General features: G+C 41.8%; 1 protein-coding gene across 1 annotated transcript; it reads right to left on the reverse strand.

The window, feature by feature from the left end:
• Window positions 1-961: 961 nt before the first annotated feature.
• RCN1 (reticulocalbin 1) lies at window positions 962-15,924 on the reverse strand. Its single transcript, XM_017827033.1, has 6 exons — window positions 15,707-15,924; window positions 10,755-10,948; window positions 9,037-9,215; window positions 8,435-8,495; window positions 5,294-5,493; window positions 962-4,396 (listed from the first exon to the last, which is right to left on the reverse strand). Exons 1-6 carry the CDS (start codon window positions 15,922-15,924, stop codon window positions 4,289-4,291), a joined length of 960 nt encoding a protein of 319 aa, XP_017682522.1. The 3' UTR covers window positions 962-4,288.
• Between the last annotated feature and the right edge of the window lie 3,375 nt (window positions 15,925-19,299).

Consider the following 19,299-nt stretch of genomic DNA (forward strand, 5'->3'; position numbering starts at 1 on the left):
AAACACATCATGTTTGGAATAATCTACATAGCACTTGAGTTTGAGGGACATCAGCCTCACTGGTGCCTGAAACTTCAGTGGAAAATAACCCTAAATTCTTCCTTTGTAATTAGCAAATATGGTTAATATGCTCCTTGCTGGACATATAAAATGGAATATAGCACACACTAAATTGGAGCAATGAAAAGAGAAGGGCACTGTTTATTAGTGGTGGATGCTTCCAAGTGTTGGGACTACAAGTTGAGTGCGGTTTTGCAAAATTTTTGGCCTTGAGATTTTTTCCATGGATCCTTCTGTCCCCCTGTAAAACTAATTTCGTCTGCTAATGGTAACTTGCTGTCTAAGAGTGACGCCACTGTCGCTCAATAAAATGCCTAAGGCTCCTTGACCACACCAGCAGAACATCAGACACTGCCTTCCATGAACTAGACTTATGCCCTAACTATCTCACAAGAGTATGAACCAGTCTGAACTCCTAAATGTTAATGCTCAGTAGCAGTAGTAAGGAGATCAGGATCTGATGGTTATAAGGCTATTTCTGACTTCCAGTCCCACCACCCCATTGTTCTGCTTGCCTCTGGGCAAGCCTAAGGCCTTAGACTAAGACTAGTTCTTATTCTCCTTAAAACTAGTTCCGTGTTAACTTCACTGGGATCAAGATCAACTTCTGCACTGCAAATAGCAAAGCATTATGCAACTACTGTAAGATACTTGTGTAAGTGTAACGAGATCGGGATGGGCTGCGATCTCCTTTCCTCAGGGAGTTATGAACAGCACCTTGATTGGAAGAGGAGACAGATTCAACCTGATTGAATCTTTAAATGGAATTATAGGACAATGAACATCAGCCACTTAGCTCATTTCATAAACTCTAATAATTAAAACTGCATGTGCAATAATAATGGCTATTCCAGATACCCAAGTAAGAAAAATGTCCCTTTGATATGTTGTGGCACAGGCATAATGAAAACATTGAGTTTAATGGAGGATATATGTAATAAGAGTTACCATACAGAACCTGCAGTTGGAAATATATAAACACGCTTCCCAACAGAATTTCACTACGTCACAATTCATTAAGAAAATCGGCAATAACTGACAAGATAGGCACAAAATGGATTTTCATGTTGCTGGGATGAAGTATGGCTCCCAGCAATTAATGGTTTTAGTCATATTAAGCAGATAAATAATGCTATCTGACATTACAGTATTTCACATTACACTAAAATTTCGTAACATTTGCTCATAATATGAGTTGAAATATGTTACCTAGGAAAAAAAATGTTATCTCTGGAACAGTCAAACCCCATTAGAAACCTTAGGCTTGAAAAATCACAATGTTAGCAGTTATATCCCCTAGCAAAGGTTTGCTTTCCTTAAATAGTGTTAAATTTAAACCCAGAAGCTCTAGTCTCTTTTGGAGTTACTCTTCCATAGTGCATTGAGCTTGAAAGGAAAATTTAGTGCATGGAATGTATTGTGCCATTACTGAGTGTTGGTGAGAGAAACACTATGAGGAACTGCAGAAAGAGGGGAGCCTGTAGAACGAAATCATATCAGGGACACTTATGTTCTCTTAAAAAAATGTTTCTATATTCTGCTTTATTAAAAAAGCTCCTTGTCTTAACATCACCCCCATTACTCATTATTGATAGATAACTTGATTATTCTAAACCTCATTCTAATTGGCATGTCTGCCTTTTTCAGAGCTGGATATATGCTACCTGAGTATCATTCTTTTTGGGGAAAAAAAGTTTTTTACAGTAAAATACTATGGGTCTAAATTTCCAGTTTTACATTAACAACTCCTCTAATTTCAGCATTCTTACTCCTGTAAGTATAGTTTTATACAGGAAAATGCCTGTGTGTACCAAGCATTAATAGGAATCAAGAACAAACAGGGGAACATGATTTCTCTCTTGTGTGATGCTAATTCCACTCCAAATTCATTTAGTAATGTGGAAGGAAATGTGATTGCTTGTCAAAGCACAGATGTGTTTTTTTGTTGGGACAGTGCATAGTGCATTTGCAAGTGTCATGTTTAGCTGAAGGCAACAATGCTTAGTGTTTCAGCACCCAACTCCCACTGAATTTCAACAAGAGTGAGCAAACAACCTTCCCTTGGGCTTCAGTGAAAATCCCTGGCTTAGTATCCAGCCTGAGCTGCAGTTTCCCTTGCAGGAAACAAGCTTTTTTTGAGGTCTTTTAAGGTATTGTTTCCTGAAACAGCAGAAGTGCAGACAGAGTACTGCAAATCTGTTACTAAAATATGTTAAATTTTGATATGAAAGAACTTAAAAAAAAAGTTCTCAAGATTTTTAGGATTATTGAATACAATAAACCTTTCCAAATTCAAGCCATAAACAAACCAGATGATCATTTACATGTGCCAAGATACAATTTTATTGCTTCTCAGGTAACACTGCACTTAGGCATTTATTTAACTTGAGGGTACTCTAAAAGCAAAACCAGTTCACTTATGTCTTATGACATTTGTCCTACTGTATGTTACTGGAAGAGGTAGGGACTTTGCAGAGACATTGCTGGCAATGTCATAAGAAGTGCACATCAAAAGCTCAGTAATGGTGCTATAGCAAGAACATGTAATCTCTGCCAGACTCTGGTATCTAGATTTAATTATCTTCAATGAGAAGATGTAAAATATTCCACCACAGTTCTTGTATGACCTTATGAAAATGACCCTGCTTACAAAGGTCACAGTTCTGCATTGTCTCATGCTGATTTTCACAGATTTGTTGAACTGCTGAAGTGTATCACAACCCGGGAGTCTCAAAGCTCCTCTCTGGATGGTTATGTGACCTCCAGCGTGTGATGCTGTAGGCCAAACCTTCAAGGAACCTCCCAGTGACTGCTGTGGAGCCCTAATCTCCCTGTTATTATTGTTCAGAAACAATTCTAGTTATAGCAACTATGTATATTGGACTTCTTTCTAGCTTTTCTTTTTTTTTTTTTTTTTAATGAGGTGAAGAAGAAACAGTTGGTGCTGTATGTCCAGCTGCTGTTTGTAGATGACCACCCAGTGCTACAGGAGTTGCCAATGACCCAGTCCTTTGGGAACTACTGGCTTTAGAGGCTTGGTTTGTGCTTTCACGTCATCTCTCTGTGTTAGTCTGTGTTAGTCTGTGTTAGTGTTATTGCACCTTCACAGTATCAAAAAGAAGTATTGGTTTTATTGTGCTTATTTTAAAACCGGTACATTTAAAACCAACCAAACTTATCTAACTTGGGTATATAAAAATATACATGTAACAACTCACATTATACAGTAAAAAAGAAAGCACCTGTGTGGAAAGCTTACCCCCTTTTTGGCAAGGAGAGCTGTCTTCGTAGAGTTGCTTCACTAACATGTACTTAAACGTATATACATACAAAACCAGAACTTTAGCCACATAAATCTGTCCTCTTACGTGGCAGAGGAGGCAGAAGGCCCAGAGGGGTGATATGTCTCATTCCTTCTCCATCACAGAGCTGCTGCCATTCACACTGCACGAACAAGAGCACGGCTCGGGTAAAGCGCGAAAAGCGCGAGGTAAATCCTGCTCCGTGTGGCACAATTCCTGCCAGGAAACAGCCCAACCAACAGCCCCCAAAGAGTTGTGCGTTACCCCGCCATCGGAATGAGCAGCTGCCCCTCTGAACTCCACATCCCCTCTGCTCCGTGATGGGGGTCAGAGAGAAGGGCCAGCTGCACGTGTTGAACTTGGAAAGCTCTGAACCAGAGGGCTGCTGGATAACTTCTGCAGCACCTCTGACCCAAAGTGGGAGACAAAAACTGTGTGGAGACAAAGGTTGTGTCAAACCTCTTCTCTGGCTCAAAGTCTTAACTTTAAATTGTTATCTGCTATTAAAAAAAGACAACTAAACAGCTTAGTCTGTTTAAACATTAGATTTCTTTCTAACCCTAGCTGCATTTCACTATGGTAAAAGAGGGTATTTGAAGAAAATATTTCACTATTAAACATCCTTGCAATTATGTTTTTTAGAAGTGCTTTTTCCATGTCAGGCTCTAATCTACTCAGAAAAGTTACCTTTTTTTTTTTCAAAAATAAAACCTGTAGTAACTATATATTGTATATAACCATGTGGAAAGAGTAAAAAGCTATTTCTAAGCGGTTTCTGAGGTAATAAGCTGGCACGTTAAAAATATATTAATGCAAGTTGTTCAGTTGTGAGTGTCCCTTGCCCATCTCCCCCGGAAAGAAGGGATGGACACAGTGATTTCAGTAAAGTGGAGAAAAGGTGTGTAGCACACTGGTTGGTATTTGTATCATAGTTCATCGTGGTTTCTTGTGAGGTCCTCCCCATAATTAGTAGCTTGACTTCCAACGAACATATTCCAGTTGTCAAGAACTTCCTCTTTTGTTAGTTTTTGATCCTGGCAGGAGGAAAACAAAACCTCTGTAAGAACATTTTCAAAGCTAAGTAAAAGACACGTGCAGGAGCCCTGGGAAGCACACAGTTCTTCAAAGCAGCAGACTGCAGGTTCAGGAATCATTTGTAGCTTTAATGGTGAGTGAAATCTGGACTCCAGTGGCTTCATTTGGGTCAAACTGCCAACTGAAAGTTCTTTGTAATGAACTCTCTGCCAAACAGTACATGGGTTATCTGGTACACAGTTTTGCCCTCTGGTTTGGTTTTGCCTTCCTGACAGTAAGAATGAAAATCCTCTGGTGTACTTTGCTGAAGTTGGTTCCTATCTCAGCAATTTACACACTCTCTGTGTAAGAGAGTATTTTGGCTTTTCAGGTTCAGACTTTGCTCACGTTACACTTGTGAAGATCATCATCTGGAATCTAGTGTCCCACACCAGAGGAAGTGGATGTACTGAGTCAGCCTTTAGTGAAAGGTATGTGCTTGATTATAGAACTGAGGGTGATTTTGCTACCCCCTATGTAAATAGGTCTTTATTTTCCTCTTGTAATCTAAATTAACATAAAAAGGCATGACCATTCTTAAAGGAAAAGAGTATTTCTACTGTGTTAAAACACCCAGGTTAATGATGACAAATAGATTCTTTTCTCACCTAATGATAGCCAAGGGAACTTCTCAAGCTGACAAACTGTATTTTACTACTTTTACTTTGTGATTCTAACCCTACCAACTGAAATTGGCATGGAAACATTAATGCATGAGCAATTCTAGCCTCTAAAACTCCATTTAAAGTGTACTAATAAGAAAAGTTATCAGGAATAAATTGTTGCAAGCTGATATTTAAAAAAAACCATAACAGCTTATGTAACTTCTTTAAAAACTACAGTAGAACACTATGTACCTTGTCTGCATCAGACTCATAGACTAAGTGCCTGGCTTCAGCCAGGGCATGATCATAGTCTTGGGGGAGAATCCAGTGCTGAATCTCATCTTTGTCCATCTTTCCATCCTTGTTGAGGTCACGAAAATCTGCAAACTGTTCACGCTCTGTAACCACCCAGTCAGGCTCTGGTCCACCCTCTTCATTTGCAAACATATCAGCTGGAGAGGAAATAAAGGTCTCACTCGAGTCATTTTTAATTTGCAAATTATGCACAGGCTAAAGACATTTGCACAGTGTTCCTCAGAGGAAGACCAAACTTTTCACTCTTTGCACAGCATCTCTTTGTACAGAAAATGAAATGTGGGGTGTAAATAGAGTAGCTGTGTGTATCTTGTCTCAGGCCTATTTCTTCACTGCTGGTGATTCTGTCCTTTCTTACATTACCCTTGTCTCACAACTGTGCACTCCTGGTCAGGCTAACATGAGAGGTGAATGTGTTCAAAGGCCATCATCACTGAATTTCAGAATGAAAAAATTCTCTAAGGGTCTTTAGTTAAATAGCAATCACAAGCTTTAGTGCTAGGCTCAGTCACATGGGGAGAAAGGAACCCAGCCATTTTATCTTGTCCCTGCCAGCAAATGTCTTTGTGGATAAGATCAAACTCCAGCCAGCAGAGAGTGATTAAAGAAAAAAAGGCACAGGGGAAATTTAGGCAAACAAAAATTGCTAAATGGAACTTGCATGCTTTTATCCTGCTTTTAGAGAGGTCTGTGTAAGAGATGAGTCTTCTTTTAACCATGCAGTGCTGTAGCATATTCCAGCAGAAGATATTCCCCTACAAAGAATGAGCTGGAGAAGTCATGAATCAGTGGTGCATTCTGTGAAAAACCACAGGCAGAGGGCACTTGTCATAGGTTGGTACCTTGGGATGGAGCACCATTTGTGACACAGGATGCAGAGATCACATCAGTCCTGTGCTATATTTAGGAAGCATCGGCAGGACAACACCACAGTGGCAGCTGCTATCTGCACAAACAGAGTTAGGACGGGAGCAGTGATTATTAAAAGCAAGTGATTTGTAACTGAACTGGTTTTTTGCATCACAGGCCTTCCAAATGATAAGTAGTGTGTCCACTTTGTTCTTCTGGTCACTGTGGCTAATCGCTTTTTGCTCATCAGGGCTCTTTGTCTCTCTAGCCTTCCACTTTTCTAAATAGAATTAAAGCCTGCTTTTTGATACTACTCCTCTCCTATGCCTTTTGTGTTTGGTTGTCAAGGATGTGCTAAGGAAGAGTGCACCCCATGAGGATGATCTCAGGGCCAGAGGCTGGCTGGTATCCATAGGAAACATAAATGCTGATTTCAAAGCTAGGAGTAACCTCCTCTGACTCTGCAGTGTGAGTGTGTACACTAGGCTGAAGTTCTCTATTGCCACTGTCCACAGTGTCCCTGAAATACTCTGTCACCTGCCCATGCACAATGAGAATTCAGTTCTCTCTGCTCAACGTGATTAGGGATATTTTGCTCTGCTGCTTGTGTAAATTTGAAACAAATTTTGTAAAAGACAAAATAGGAGGAAAGAAGGAGAAGGAGGGAGGAATCATGTGATAACCTTCAGCAGATTTCCCCATCAAACACCCAATCTAGAGACTGACATTTTTGGACTTCTTTTTGTATAAACTATCAACCATAAACTATCAAAGAAGAGATTTAGCTTTCTGTTGGTTTCTTAACCCCGACTTCATCAAAATTAAAAAATAATTTTATCTGAAAAAGGGAAGTAAGAACATCTTAAGCATAGTTTTCTCAACTCATGAAGGAAACTTCAGACAACACATTCACTTTCTTTTTTCATTTTTTAAAGTGCAAATTATATTGTTTATTTGAAGCAACTGACATGTCCTGTCAATTTGATTTTTATCATCCTTGCCAATGTGGGGTGATCGTGACTAGAACATTCTATGTTCCTATCTATAGAAGACAAGAAAAACCAGCATTCACATGGTAACAAATGTTGACAATTACCTTATAATTATACGTAGGTAATGTCACTGAATGAACTGAAATTACTGTGGAAATTATGCTGCTCTGTTATTTCAGTCATAAATGAATAGCATTCACTTTCTGGGCTAAATATAATTTAGAGGGAACAGAACCCCCTGCCATTAATTAACGTGTGTACATTGTTCCTGATTCTGTGTGAAGCGATCTTTACAGCACCACTTGAAACAAAGATTCATCCAAGTTTGCACTAATGCTTTCCTGGTGCTACTTTCTTGATTTAAAACCCATCAAAACGAGTGCAGTGGAGAAGGTGGGTTCTGGTATCGGAGTAATGATTCAAAAGGCTAAAATGTATCATATACTGCTGCTCTCCACTCCCGCTTCTGTTTTGTCTTCATAGGTCTAAGTGCAAGACAGCAGCCAACTGCCTGGTGTGACTAAGTTTGTGTAAATTAACTGTGACTGATCTGCTGAGGATGTTTCCCACTTTGTTCTCTTTCTGCCACTGCAGTAATGCACTGCTAACTTTCACGCATTTCACAACTTCTTTGAGAATCTTAAATCTTAGCGCGGTTTTAACACAGTTCATTTTTCATGTATCTTCTATTTCTAGGAGAAATACAGTGGTATCACCATTAGAGAAGTGTGGGGCTTTACTTACTAATTAGACTAGGAAAAAACCTAGTGGAAACAAAAGGTGAATTTTCTCTTTTTGCAATGTGTGCTTCCTAGCTGGTTTGTATATTTGAGTAACATTCAAACTCGGGAAAAGACTATTTCACTTTCTAATCTTCCTGCATTTCTAAACACTTTCAAACAGCTGTTAACATTGCCTAGTACACAGAATATCCCTCTCATGGAAGATATTATTCCAGATCCTCTTCTCTTGTTCTCATATAACTCTTAGCTGAGTTATATGAGAACATGAGGAGAATCTTATGCTGTAAAGTGTGAGGAACCTTTTCCTGGTGATGTTGCTATCTGCCTAAAATGAAATTAGGCTGTACCAACCATCTGAGTTGGATGGTTGGTACAAAACAGTCGAACTGGAACACAGAACTGTTTATCCCTGGGTTGTTGATGCTGCTGCAAATGTGAGAGAAGATGGAAAAAATGGATTGGAGATTATATAAGAAACAAGTGTCAACACTTACCGATGTACTCGTCTTGATCCACAAAACCATCCCCATTTTTGTCTATGTCTTCTAAGGTTTCCTGGAAAATAGTTTTGCATCGAAGTAACCAAGAAAGAACTGAGAATTCTGACTATTTGCCTCTTCGATCATTTAATGTTTTGAGGCCTTGACCTACCCTTGTACACAAGTGAATGTACTCTTACTAACTCCAGTGTGATTGTTGTTTATACAATGAATATACAAATATCCTTTCATGTTGAAAAAATTTCCTGTATGAATGAACTGAATACCATGCTTAAGTCAGGGCCAGATACAAGCCTGCATGAAACACTTGGGTGCTGCATGTCAGCATACCCTTCCTTTTATTTTGGTTTAAGTCTGTGCCCCAAGATTGTTTCTTGATTCCATTGAGGAGCTGTCTAAGTGCACTTAACAAGTCCTTTTTATATCGAGAGTTCTAAATCAAGTGGATTTCATGAAAGGCATCCCTTTCTGTTCCCCACTTAGCTATTATGTGTGTGTCTCTTTCTAAACCCTGCCTGGAAAGGTTAGAGAAGCACTTCAAAGCTCATCCATAAAAATAAAAGTAAAAATAATGGCATTGATTTTGCGCTGCTTACTAGGACAACGATGTTTTTCATGTGCTCAAACTCCTCTGGGTGAAGGAAAGCAGTGAATTCTTCACGAGTGGCAGCCAAGTCTCCATCCAGATCTGCAGTTTTGAATCGTCTTTCATCTCTGGGCAGCATTTTCTTAAAACTGTGCTGATCAGTTGCATCTTGGAATTCTTCTGGATTTTCTGCAAATTAATCAAGGTGATCTCAGAAGTGTTTTCCTTTAAAACACACTAGCACAATGAAGCTCCCCAACTTGCTGTTTGAGTCTAGAAATACAAAGGCTTATTTCCTTCTCTTTCCTGCGAAGTTTTAAATTCAGGGGTCAAGTACATGTTTTGATTTTAAAAGGTGACAATAGTAAATTTCTTCTATTGAAATCCAGGATAATGTATTTTGCAGTATTATATATTAATCCTCACATACTTAAATTTTATCTGCCTTCACACGCACCACTGAGGTAGTATTTGGGGTAGATTTCATTCACGGAAGTTTTATTCTTCTTTAGGAATTAGGATGATCTACACAACTTTTCAGTTTCAAGAAGCAGGCAAACCAAGGAAAGGTGGTTTCAGAAGGTGGCAGACTGTCTGAAATTATCTAACTGCTACAGGGAACCTAACAATTATTTTCAGTTTAAAACAATGACATTCTTTCAGGGTGTTCAGTGGCATAAAAGGAATGATACTTGATATAATTTTTTTTTTAATAGGATCATTAAACTGACTTCAAACATGAAAAATACTCATAACAATTTCACAATTCAGATGTTGGGAGACAAACACAGGCGAAAAAGACGAGGCCAGGAATTACAGATGGGAATTTTAAGTATTCATTAACACAAGCCCACAGTGTAGTATCTGCTCTCCAAATCCTGGGGATTACAGAGAGCAAAGACAAAGGGCTGAGAAGGGTTCCCAGGGATAATGCTGCAGGGATTATGTGTCAAATATTTCCTTCCACAAAGGCTCCATTTTAATCTCAGGTAGACTTTGGAATGATTATTGCTACTGGAAGCTTGGTCAAGAAACTGTCTCTGTGGTAGGTAAATATTGTCTTCTCATTTCCAGTAAATATAAATGGTCAATTAATACTGATTTGTTGTTCTGTCAGTATTGCCCTTTAGCTTAAGTGATCTCTTCTCCTCATTTCCCTTCATTAATTTACAAAAAGCAAGGGAAACGGGTGGGGGCAGAATTCAGGTATAGTTTTTAATAAATGTTTCTTTTGTCTGATTTGTAAAGAATTTTCATTTCCAGTGGATCACAATCTGAAGCATGCTATTCTCCAAAACAATTTTAATCAATAACTTTGCTATGGTTTAGAATCAATTTTTAGCATCTAGAATTAAGATTTAATCTAGCATTTAGAATTAAGATTTTTAGAGAGAGTGACTTAACAAATACAGTTAATTACACAATATATATTTTTAAATTAAAATACCATTTTAAATATTAAAAAATAATATATTTCTAACCGGAGGAGACTATAATTCAGCTGTGTCAGGTCAGTACCTTTAACGATATCTCTACAAAACCCTCTGTGTGCTGGTGGGCTGCAATAACTAACTAAAAAGTGCTTTTGACCTCTGAGCATTTATAAAATGTAATGTGAGTTTCAAGAGACTTAAATGAGACACCAAATGTCTGTTGACTGTAAAGCAAGAAATCACACTTTATAATCTCCAAAATCCTTGATCATACAATCTGAAATTGTTCTCTTACCTAGATAATAACCATATGTGGCTTGTTTGTATTCTTCCCAGGCAATTTTATTGTCCTTGTTTAGATCATAGTCTTTCCAAACTTTAGCCACGTTTTCATAGATATAGCGTTTCTGTACCCGCTTAATCCAGGTTTTCAATTCCTCTGTTGTGAGATAGCCATCTTTGTTGTCATCTATTCTATCCACAATCTTCCTGTAAAAAGAGATCAGCATCCTTAAGAGTTGGCAGAAAAACAAACTGCATGTCAGGCCACTTTTAGTAATCTTTATCTGGCTCTGATTTCCACAAAGAAGGAGTGCCCAAAACTCATAAAGCTGCCCTAGTGGTTAAGGCTTTCCTGCATTTTACAGATTATCTGAAGGGATATGTCTCTATTCAGTATCGCTACAAATAACTGAAATGGAGCTTGTGCAATCAAAATTAGTGGACAAAGGGAACCTCAGATAATACCTGGCTATCTTAGGTTGTGTCCACTCTCTTAGGGGCACCTGTTCTTCACTGTCAGTAGGGAGTGGCCATGTTGGCTCAGAGCAGGAGACACCAACTTCACTACAGGAGAAAGCCTGTACTTGAGCTTGCTGGAGGCAACCAGGGCAAAAATCTAGGACGTGGTGGACACCTGCAGTTCCTCCCTTGGCTTTCCATCAGACTGACACTTGGGTTGAGTGACTTATATGACTGCATAATGCTAGGGATGTACATCATGTACAGTCTTCCCTTCCATGCCTGTCCTTCCACTGCTGTTTCTTTTCTTCCATTCCCAATGAGAAGCAGTATTGCTGGTGTTGCCAGGAATGCCTGTTACTTGCTAAAGCACTGTTAGTCTGCAGCAAGTATCCAGTCATTGCTGGGACATAAACCACTGCCCTGTGTAAAGCTGCCACCCTCAAGTGCTGTTGAAATCAGGAGTGAAAGGTACTGGTGTACTCCCAGGGAAACTCCCATATTTGAAACGTTCTGCACACAGCAGCAGATAAAACTGACCTGAAAAACCTATGTTAAAAAATAAAAATAGGGCAATGCTGATTTGCCACGCCTATGGAATACCTACATGTCATTGGTATGAAAAGAGTAAAAGCAGGAGCTGGTTTATCTAAATCCTGACTTGACATTCAACAGGTGAGCTTCCTAAACCTCCAGGCTGCCAAAGGACACATGGAGAAGTTCTCCACCCTTAAGTATTCTTTTCAATTCAACATCTTGGTTCTCCACAAAGAAACCAACCCTGGCCAACTGGAACTGCTTGACCAGTGAAGGAATGTCCTTTCACAAGCCTTACTTATGAAAGTGGTAAGTAGTCAAATAACAGCAGCAGCTTCTGCTGAATTTCCAGCAATCTTGTGTGAGTCCAACAGTATCAGACTGATTTTATAAACATGCTATTTCTGAGCTGTTGGGGGGGAGGAAAGGGGCTGCTGAATTTGCCTTCTGAATTAGTAAAGTATGAATTAACTGACTAGAAAAACCTTTTCTATTTTGCATAAATCTCATGGAGAACTGACTGCCAATGGTCCCTTTCACTGCGTGATGCACTGTATTTGTCAACAGATTTTCCCCACAATGAATCTGATTCAATTGGTTTATATGGTATTTCCTTCTGTTGTTAAATGTATTAGTCATAATAAATGATTCTGCCAGTAGCTCTTGGCTATTTTTAACATGAAAGAAGTCAGGACTGTTTAGCAGAAGATGTTTCATGCCTTTTCCTTTTCACCTGTTTTTATAGGTCCATTGCATCCATGTGCACTGTTTCACTCTGCTTCTCAGCTGAAGACAGGGACAATGAAATAGTTTTGCCTACAGGTTCCCAAAGGCACAGGTAACAAGCTACTGTATGGACTGTGGACCTCACTTTTTATACTGATAAATTGCCTGTAAAATGGCTTGGGATCATGCTAAGCTTTGTAGTGGAGCTAATGCATGTTGATCAGTCTGAAAAGCTTTAGTGCCTCAGGTTTAAATGGTTAATTCTTAAATACAGAAAAAATTCAAGGAGCATGTTAAAAGACACAAAATGCCAGCTCATAAACAGGAATTTACTTGCACAAGTGTGTAACACCTGAAAGTTTACTTTCTCCCTTTATCTGAAGTGGTATTACAGCCAGTATGAGTTGGTACACACAACTTTCTACCACACACATTTAAGCTGCCAGTGTGTAAAGACATCTGGTGATGGAACAAAGTTGGGGCAAGGAAACCATTACTACCAAGTGGCTCAAAGAGGAAGGCTTCCCCTCTGCACCTGATGTGAGTACAACTGTACGCCAATAAACTCTGGCTTTGGTCTGTACATAAAGCAGAAATGTTTATTTTGTGAGGATCTGTAACCATCTTCTGTGTTCTCTTAAAAGTGACAGGCCCCTCACAAATGGCAGGGAGAAGGTTCAGATGCCTGCAGCCCCGCTCCCCTCCTCCTCAGCCCACCTCCAGTCCCTTAATGCAGTCCTCAGATGCTGCACCAGGATTATGTCACGCTTCTCCAAAGCCAGGTGAGTTGCAGTACTGCACATGGATGGGCAATGTGTGATTCCTCCTTTGCCAAGCGATCCAGGGTGGGAGGACAGGGAGAAGGGATGCCCCTGTCACAGCATCTGTCATCAGGGCAGCTGGTGCACTCCCAGGTCACAATGCAGTTAGGGGCTGGTATGTGCCACCATCTCAATCCAAGATCATACTGTGCAGCTGCTCCTCCACTGAGGTTGCAGGTAGAGTTTGCAGGGCTATTTTTCTATACTAGCTGGTCGCTTTTTGTTTGCTGGAAGAAGGTGAGAGTGGCTTTGCATTAATGATGCCTAGCCCTGGGAGTCCAATCCCAGCACTGGTCATTGGGATGACATATGTGCTGCCACCCTTCCTAAGCAAGGTAAAATAAATACAGCAGCATGCACTTTGGTTAAAGCAGCAGACTGTAAGCCCCAGAAATCATTCAGAAATAGCTTTTATTTAAATCTGTCTTCTTCCTAAAAGCCAATCACTTCTTGAGAAGTGACTCTATTTGTAACCCACTACAGGGTTACAAATAGAGGGGGGGTGCCAGCATATCTGATTATTAGGACATGAAATGTTTTTAAAACCCTCTCTTAACCTCCCAGTACGCTACCCAAAATCACAAGGTTGGGAAATGCTGAAAGTTATGAAACTCTCTCACAGGGCCCCTCAGGAACCACATCTCTGATATTCTGATGCACAATGCTCACCCCACAGTTTGTGCTTTGGTCCTCCGAGGGACAGTCCTGTCACCTCCATTTAAAAGGTTACTGACTGTGGCTGTAGCTTAACATGCCTGTGTCACCTCTCCAAGGGACACACAGTGAGATCACCACAAGCTAAGCTTCTTTCCTTGCTGAGTCGACATTTGTAAAAACTGTTTAAAAACAGCCGTATTGTTAAATCATAGCCCCAAATGAATTATCTATTCTGGTGTAGGTGTAGACCAATTTTAATAAGGCATGTCCATTTTAGTGACACACTTTGTGAGAATCTAGGTCATAAATTGCGTACGCTGAGAACATGGTTCCTTTCTCTCCTCCTTGAAACAATGTGGATGAAGTCGGTCATTTCTGGTAACTACTTTATCTGTCCAGTCACTGAGATACACATAAATAGTAGTGACAGGTTCCAGAAGGATCAAGAGGTCATTCAGTGAGATTACAGTGCTACTGCACTAAGGTCTTAGGATGGAGCTAGACAGACAATCAGTAAGTACCATCCCCTGTGGTACTTTACTAGGCAAGGGGAATCTTAGCGAGAACGTGCAGATATTTCAAATTATCTTCTTGCTAGTAACTACATTAAAGGAACTTTCTTTAATTCCTATTAAACTTAGCTCTGCTTAATGATCTGCCTTCCTGTAGATGTAAAGGAGGGAGAAACAGTAAAGTAAGGAGTGGTCTCTGTTCTTGGCAGCAGCATGGAAGCAAGAGCAACACCGAAACACAGTGGGCAAAGATGTCTCAAGTGGAAAAGCTATGGGAAGATGCTTCAAGTGGACTTGTAAACGTAGCTGTAAGTAAGGAATGATTTAAACTTGATTCACACTGATATGGTGGGAACAAGTAACCCAGACTTAGGGAGCTGTAGCAGCAAAGCCCTCCAGCAACGGGTGAGCAACCAGGCTCAGCACTATGTACAGCAGCTCCCTCCACTAGGCTTACTGCTGTAGGAAAGGCAGGAGAGAAAAACACCAAAGTGATGAATTGTTGGCTGCTCATTTACAAAACCAGCAGGGTATGAGAGAATTAGGCTGAGAAAGTTGGGGCTGTTCAGCCTGGAGAAGTGAAGGTTGCGTGGAGACCTCATAGCAACCTCCCAGTATCTCAAGGGGCCTACAGGGAAACCAGAGATGGACTCTTCATCAGGAATAGTCGTGATAGGACAAGGAGCAGTGGGCAGAAATTGAGAGAGGGGAAATTTAGGTTAGATATTAGGAAGAAATTTTTCCCTCTGAGGGTGGTGAGGTACTGGAACAGGGAGGCTGTGGATGTCCCAACCCTGGTGGTATTCAAAGCCAGGCTGGATAAGGCCTTAAGCAAACCTGGTCTTAGCGGGAGGTGTCCCTGCCCATGGCAGGGGTGGTGTTGGGACTAGATGGTCTTCAAGGTCCCTTCCCACCCCTTAACATTCTACGACTCTAAGTCAAACCTCAGAGGTATTGCTGCCACATCAGGGTACAAGGTACCAAACTGGGGTACAGGGTACTGCACTGGGATACAGGGCAGCACACTGGGGTACAGGGTACTGCGCTGGGGTATAGGGTACTGCACTGGGATACAGAATACTACACTGGGATATAGGGTACTGCACTGGGGTATAGGGTACTGCACTGGGATACAGAGTACCGCTGCACGATCCCCTGAGCGTGAGAAGGGTGCACGGAGCGCTGTGACACCAAGGCAAGGCGGCCCCGGTCCCTCCCCCTGCCACGTCCACCGCCCCGTCCGGCCGCCTCACCCCAGGCGCTCCCGGCTTTCCTCCGGGCTCAGCTGGTCGAAGCTCCGCGCCTCCTCCTTGCCCAGGAAGGCCTCGTGGTCGTACTGGAAGCCGGGCCGGTCCTCGTGCTGCGCTCCGGGCCGCGCCCGCTCCTGCCGCGCCGTGGGCTTGCCCAGCGCTCCCGCCGCCAGGAGCAGCAGCGCCGGGAGCAGCGCCCGCCCCGCACCGCCGCCCGCCATGGCCCGGGTCCGCAGCCCCGCTCCCGCAGCCCCGCTCCGCGGCCCTCCCGCCCGCCCGCCAGGCCCCTCCGCCCCGCCCCGGGCCCCGCTGCCCGCCCCGCCCCCGGCCCGGCCATTGGCGGCGGGGCCGGCGCGGCCCGGCAGGCGCCACGTCCGCACGGGGGCCCGGCCGGCGGGGCCGCGGGGAGCGACGGAGCGGAGCCCGGCGGGGGGACCCTGGGACCGGGCATCGCCGGAGCGACCCCGGCCCGCCCTGGTGAACGCGGAGCGGCGCGGCGGGTCTGTCCCTCTGTGCTCCCTCGGTGCGGTTCGGTCACCCGGAGCGCCAGGTTGATGATGGGTCTCTGCTGTCATCCTGAATTGGTTGGTTAGGAGAGGACAGAAGCGTGATTTTTTTTTTTCTCTTTTCTTTTCATAGCAAGTAACAATAAAGCTACAAGTAAAAAAAAAACAAACAAAAACAAAAACCTCCAAACAAAAATAAACAAACAAACAATAACAAAATCCCCCCTCTTCAGTCAAGACTCTTGAGTGTTACAGAAGCCTGATATCCCCGCAGTGTGTGGGGGAAAAAAGGTTGCAAGCACTCTCACAGAGGATATTTGCGGTGATGGGGTCACTGTCACTGGAAGGGAAGCAAACTTGGTATCCTGAAAATGCAGGAGGGAGAAAGCCCGAACCATCTAGCAAAGAGAAGGGTTATATTCTGTTCTATTTTGCTTAAATTACAAGTTATTTTGCTCACAGCTGTAAAAGTCTCTAGTCAGAGGTAATTGAAATTTGCCTGATTCCTTTTCCTGTGTTACACTCTTAATTCGCAGTCAGAAAATCACACTGTAGAGAGGACTGTCAATGTATGCAGCCTGTTGCAGGTTATGATCGTGCTGCTGAGTTCATCCTGTGATGAACTGTAGGGCCACAGTGTGCACCACCCACAGGGCTGCTCTGTCCATTGCTGCTTTGGACCTGAGGGTATCAGTAGTTCCAAATTGCAATGACTGGTTTGTCAGCCTGGTCCACAGGGTATATAAACCACATTTATGATGTGGTCTTTGGGTGTGCCAGTAACGCTGACATGCAATATGCTGAACCAGACCACAACTTCCCCTTGCACTGTTGTTACCCTGGTAGATATCCGTTTGACCTAAACCTGTAGCTGAACTGTGCTTGGCACAGGAGTTGCTTGTAATGACAGCAGAAATGTGACAGTGGAGACTTCCACATTTGTTGTTTTCTGCCTTTTGTGACTCTTGCAAAGTATGAATGGGAGCCATGGTGGGCTAGTGCTGATTTTGCCTCAGAACCATTGGCAACAGTAGCAGATTTCAAACATTTAAACAGTCAAATATGTTGGTTTTTTGCTTAATTAGACAGCATGGAACACTAATGCACACCTTTCAGCTCAGTCACATGAGCTGCCCTTTGCTTTAGGTCTGGGCAGATTGTCTTCTGGGTGTGTTTGTACATCCAGAGCTGAGCAACTGCTTCAGTGCTGTTGGTGAGAGCTGTGATATGCATGTGGCAGCTTGAAAATGGTTCAGCTGATCAGATTAGCAGTGTTTGAGTTTACAAAGCTAATGAGATGTAATCCTTTTATTGTGTTTGGGTTTGGTTGCTTTATTTATTTATTTATTTATTTGTAAAGCATATAGCTGCAAAACAAAGTTTTCGTTAACATATTGAAGAATCTCATATTTGTGCAATAATTCAGATATGACTCTTTTTGTGCCTCAGTCTTCTGAAATTCCTGTCCCTGATTCCTACATCTATAATATTGTTTCTGATGTTTTCCCAGAACTGAGGCTGTGGTGAGGGGCTGAATTTTTGGCTTCCGGATCCACAAGTCTTGGATTGTGCTGCTAGTTCAGAGATGAGTCATTTGCACGAGTAACAGGTAGGCTTTGCTACCCATTCACCCCATCAGTGCTGTAATCAAGCATCAGCTTGATGCCTGTGGAATATGCAGAAGAACATGAAGTTGTTTGAGGGATGTGGGAAATGAATCTGTGTGTTTTGTTGTCAGAACAATTTGGAGCCACTTCTGTGAGAAAAGCTACAGTAACAGCAATGTAGAATGGGCTAAGTGCCTACATAGTCGTTCATCTGAAAGCCTCCAGACACTGGGAGGGTTTGCCTCGGGGATATGGGTTCTGGCCATTGGAACATTTTAATTTTGCCCTGGGTTTGGGTTCAGGTGTGAGCGAGCCCTGAAATGTAGTGATCTTACAAGAGATGGGAAACCATGAATGTTCTGATCCCTCCAGTCTTGGTTCAGGACCACTGGTAATAACAATAAAGATTTGATTGATTCAATATGACTTTTTGTGGAAAAGGACTGATATTGTGATTACGTGTCCTTAGAGGGCTGAAGTCTTAGATTTTAATGCTGAGAATAGGGAGCACATTCAGTCAAAACAGTTGTTGATCTGGTCAGTCATAGTGTTGCCAGATCTTTGTATCACTCGGATTAACTTTTACAGATTTTGCTGTTGGACTGTGGTGACCTTGAACTCTCAATCCTCTGTGAAGATATGTCTTCTACTCTGTTTATTCAATTCACAAAATGGTAATTTTCTCTTAACTCCTCTATCCAAAATGCCTGTTTCCTAAAATATTGGGGTTTTTTTCCCTGAAATATTTGTGTTTTCTGGTTTAAGAGTATTAGTATGAAGATCTCCAGTGAGAGAAACCTACTGCTACTGAATGATTAATTAGATTTAGAGTTTAAGGTGCTATTTTTGCAATCCACACTTCTTTCAGTAATGTGTGAGTTATATACACGTAGGGTTTCTTTGTAACATTGCAAAAGAGCAGTCTGCAACATCAAAAATGTTTTTTAGCAATACATTTATGCAGCAGCAGGCATGCTGGGTAGTTTATAAGCTTTTAATGAAACACTGGCAGATATTAGGGTTTTATGGGCTGGAAAACAGTGCAAATCAAAGAGCTTTGCTTACTGTTTATAGCGCTTTTCCCCTGAATCTAACAATATTTATCTCACTTCTTCCGTCTTGCATTTTGCTCTTCACATATTTACTTTCCCTTTCACTGATATATTTATCATCAACCAACTGTTTTGTGTGAAATATACGTACAGCTACAATATACCTGTCATTGTGGGCATCCAGTTACCTGGATAAAGCCTGAGATTACTTGTTTCACATCTTTCTTTGACTTCAGTCTGCCTTTATCCTAACGAGGGTACACATATCTTGCATCTTTAGCCAGTATTTCTGGGCATCATTAATTGTGACTTCCCTGGGGCCAGGTAAATGACCCCTGAGGGATACTGTGCTTTCTGACAGCCTGCTGGCTAACACCTGATCTTATCACATTTTCAGTAGCAAAACTCTTCTCAGAGCATATCTCTATCAG

This window comes from Lepidothrix coronata, unplaced genomic scaffold, assembly GCF_001604755.1.
Source record: "Lepidothrix coronata isolate B3197 unplaced genomic scaffold, Lepidothrix_coronata-1.0 Scaffold133, whole genome shotgun sequence".
Classification (NCBI taxonomy): domain Eukaryota; kingdom Metazoa; phylum Chordata; class Aves; order Passeriformes; family Pipridae; genus Lepidothrix; species Lepidothrix coronata.